Source organism: Eubalaena glacialis, chromosome 2 (genome assembly GCF_028564815.1).
Source record: "Eubalaena glacialis isolate mEubGla1 chromosome 2, mEubGla1.1.hap2.+ XY, whole genome shotgun sequence".
NCBI lineage: Eukaryota > Metazoa > Chordata > Mammalia > Artiodactyla > Balaenidae > Eubalaena > Eubalaena glacialis.
The window spans coordinates 35439829-35443009 of NC_083717.1; the positions used below are offsets into that span (position 1 = coordinate 35439829).

At 69.5% G+C, this 3181-nt stretch overlaps 1 protein-coding gene across 1 annotated transcript in view; it reads right to left on the reverse strand.

Annotated features, from left to right (window-relative positions):
• Positions 1-1344, reverse strand: part of MEX3B (mex-3 RNA binding family member B) — a 3774-nt gene extending 2430 nt beyond the window's left edge. The window contains exon 1 of the mRNA XM_061181733.1: positions 714-1344. Within this exon, the coding sequence (XP_061037716.1) occupies positions 714-993 (280 nt within the window). The 5' untranslated portion in view covers positions 994-1344. The remainder of the gene's footprint in view (positions 1-713) is intronic.
• Between the last annotated feature and the right edge of the window lie 1837 nt (positions 1345-3181).

Sequence of the window (3181 nt, forward strand, 5' to 3'; positions counted from 1 at the left end):
GCGATGGGCGGAAAGGGGGCGGCTCCCTCACAGACCCCGGGCCGCTCCACGGGCTGGGAAGCGGGTTCCACCCGCGAGGCGCTCGAGGAACAGTCCGTTGGCTGCCCAGCCCTCCCCCAGTGACTGCAGTCGTCCCGAGCCAAACCCGAGAATCCCAGAAAAAGTCAGCTGAGGAGATGCCGCTGGGATCCAGCGGGACGCGCCGCCGTCCGCCCTGAAGACGCGGCAAAGGGGTTCGGGGAAGGCGACCGAAGGCCGAGATCCTCCAGGGCGGGGGGAACTGGTGGGAATGGGGGGGCAGTCCCGGGACCCATTGTTCCTCCTCTGGGCTCCATTCCGCTTTGCAGAAATCCAGAATCCTCCTCCCATCCGATGCTTACTCCTCCTCCCCCCCCTCCCAAAGGACCGATCAAAGGCCCCCTCCCCCAAGCATCTTATTTAAATTCTATTTCCCGGGGTGGGCTGGGTAGGGGGCGCTAGGGGAGAAGGCAGTGATTTTCGCAGGAGAAAGTGCATCCCGCCGTGGCCGCGGCGCGGCTCTGGGAGACAGCCTGCCTGCACTTTCTTTGTCTGGGGCGCCGGCCCTTCGCGCGGCTCTTCCTCCCTCTCCAAGGCTCCCCGGCGCCGCGGATCTCGATTCCTCTCCCGCCTTCCCCGCGGGGCGGTGGCCCGAAACCCTCTCACCTCCAGCTGCCCATCCCTGCCGGACCCACCTTGCCGCCCCACGATCTCGGCGACATGCTCGGAACTGGGCACTGGCACGCACTCGGTCATGTTCACGCTCTTCTTCCTCGGCTCGCTGTCGTACAGAGACGCGCCCTCGTCACTGTCCAGCCCCAGCAGGGAGAGCTGGTCGAGCGCGAGCTGCAGGGCTCTTTGGTCATCCAGGGTCTCTCCCCCGCCGCTGCCGCCGCCGCCGCCTCCCCCGCCGCCGCCTCCCCCGCCGCCGCCGCTGCCGTTGCGCTCCAGGTCTGCAAACAGCGAGCTGGGCATCGCTCGGCCGTGCGCACCGCGCCCCCGCCGGCCCTCTGCTCGGCGGCGAGAAACTGCGGCCACAAAGGCAGCCGGGAAGCGAGTGGTCAGGGGAGGAGAGGCCGGCCGGCTGCAGAGGGCTCCGTTGCTCCTTTCTCGGCGCCGGGAAGAGTGGGTCGCTCCTTGCGGTCCGCGCCGGGCAGTGGCTGCGGGAGCCCCCGCCTGGGTCCCCACCCCAGATCTGCTGGCGGGTGGGGTGGGGGCAGAGCTCGAGCGGCGGCCGCGCGTGCCCCCCAAGTGCCCGGCTGGCTGGCCACAATGCCGAGCGAGAAGCGAGCAGGCGAGCGACAGCAGCGTTTCTTTAAGGAGCCCCTCCCCGGCTCCTCCACTCCCTCCCGCCCGCCCGCCCGCCAGCCCTCACTCAGCGCTTTTTCCTTCTCTCCTCCCCGCCTCTTGACTGAGCCTCTGCAGCCAGACGGCTCCAGAGGGGGACGAGGGAGGCGCAACGTCACCGGCGGGAGCTGACTCTACAATGCTACTGACACTATCGCTGGGGGAGGCGATTGGCGCGCGCCGGGCCGGGGGCGGGCGGAGGCCGCAGGCTGAGCGAGCGGAGAGCGAGCGCCCCCCCACCGCCGCGCTCGCCGCAGCCCGCCCCGTCCTCCTCCCGGCCGCGCCCCTCCCCCGCCGCCGCTAACGCCTCTCTTTGTTGTCTAATGCGGGACCGGCAGGCTCGGGACACTTGCCTGCACCTATCAACCGAGGACGGTCACTGTCTCCAGGTCTCCTCCCTCTCCAGATTGAGAAAAGGAAACGCGCCCAACTCTGATGCCAGGGGCCCGGCTCTAAGAGACTGGTCCTTAGAAAGTCCCGTTAGTGTCCCCCAAATAAACCACCCCTAGAACCAAAGATGCCACTGGGAGAAGCGTCTATTGTCTGCCCAAAAGGGGGTCCGAGCCCTCGGACACGAAAGGCATGTCTCGAGGTCCTGGTGCGCACTGGCAAAGTGGCCCCCGGCGCGGGCTGCCCACCTGCACGGGAGCGCAGGAGACACAAAGGCAAACGCCCGGCCGCATCGCCGCTCGTGCGCGCGCGCGCCCGCAATTCTGTCCCCTTGGGCAACACTTCGCCCAACTGGCCCTGAAACTGCGGATCAGAAAGCCAGAAACCGGTTGCAGCGCGGACCTGGCCGGCCCCGCCTCCGGCGACCTCCGGAACGCACCGCGCTGGGGTCCTGCACATGCCACGCGCGCCAGCTGAGACCCCGCGGGCGCTGATACGCGCACGAGCGCCGCGCCGGCACCGCTGGGACGCCGGCCATACCTCCAGCGGGCGGTTCGGGCGTGCGCGCCCGCTGCTCTCAGGTCCCTCCCCGCCCCACGGTCGGGCCTGCGCAGTGCGCGCGAGGAGCGGGCGGGTCCTTTAAGGAGGGCGCGGCGGAGCGCGCCGGCCCCTCCCGCAGTCCCGCCCAAACGGGAGGTGTGCGCTCGCCTCCCGGCCGCTCTTTGTGCGTTTCTCGGGGTGGGGGTGGCGTCGGAGGGAGGGTGCGACGGGACCGGCCGGCAGGGACGGCGAGCTGCGCCCCCTCCCGGATCTCCCGGGGGCCGCCTCCGAGCGCTAGAGAGAAGAAAGGAGGCTTTGAGGGGCGGGCCGGAACGGGGCACGCTGCCCGCCGGGCCCGCCACTCGATCCCTCTCCGCCCGAGTCCCCCTCCGCCGCCGACCCGGCCGGATGCCCCCGGGTCCCGGCGCGCGCTCCCCTCCCTTGTTCCGGGCGCCGCCTGGCTCGCCGGGCCCCCTGCGCCTGGCCGGGGCCGTTCCGCAGAGCGGCCGGGGCCGCGGTTCGCGGAGTCGGCCAACGTTGGTGCAGCGAGACTCCTGCTGAGGACAATGAGGCCATGTGGCCGCAGTCGCAGACAGGCTTGCTCGGGAATCCTCGTGGTGCCGCGGGGCGATATCGGGACTCGAAGACAGCGGCTCCCCCAAGTGCTCCCTGCGTGACCCAGGGAAGAGGGAGGGAGCGCCCCGGGCCTTGGTTTCTCATCCATAAAATAGGGGAAACCATACCAGCCCTCCCCACCTCGTGGGTTCTGGGAATAAAATGTGACAATAGGTGGGAGCGCGCTTTGCAGGCAGTCAGGCAAACGCCTTTTGAGAAAACGAAGGTGTTTTTCCTTCCTTGCTCACCTGGAGCTGTCTTGGCAAAGAGG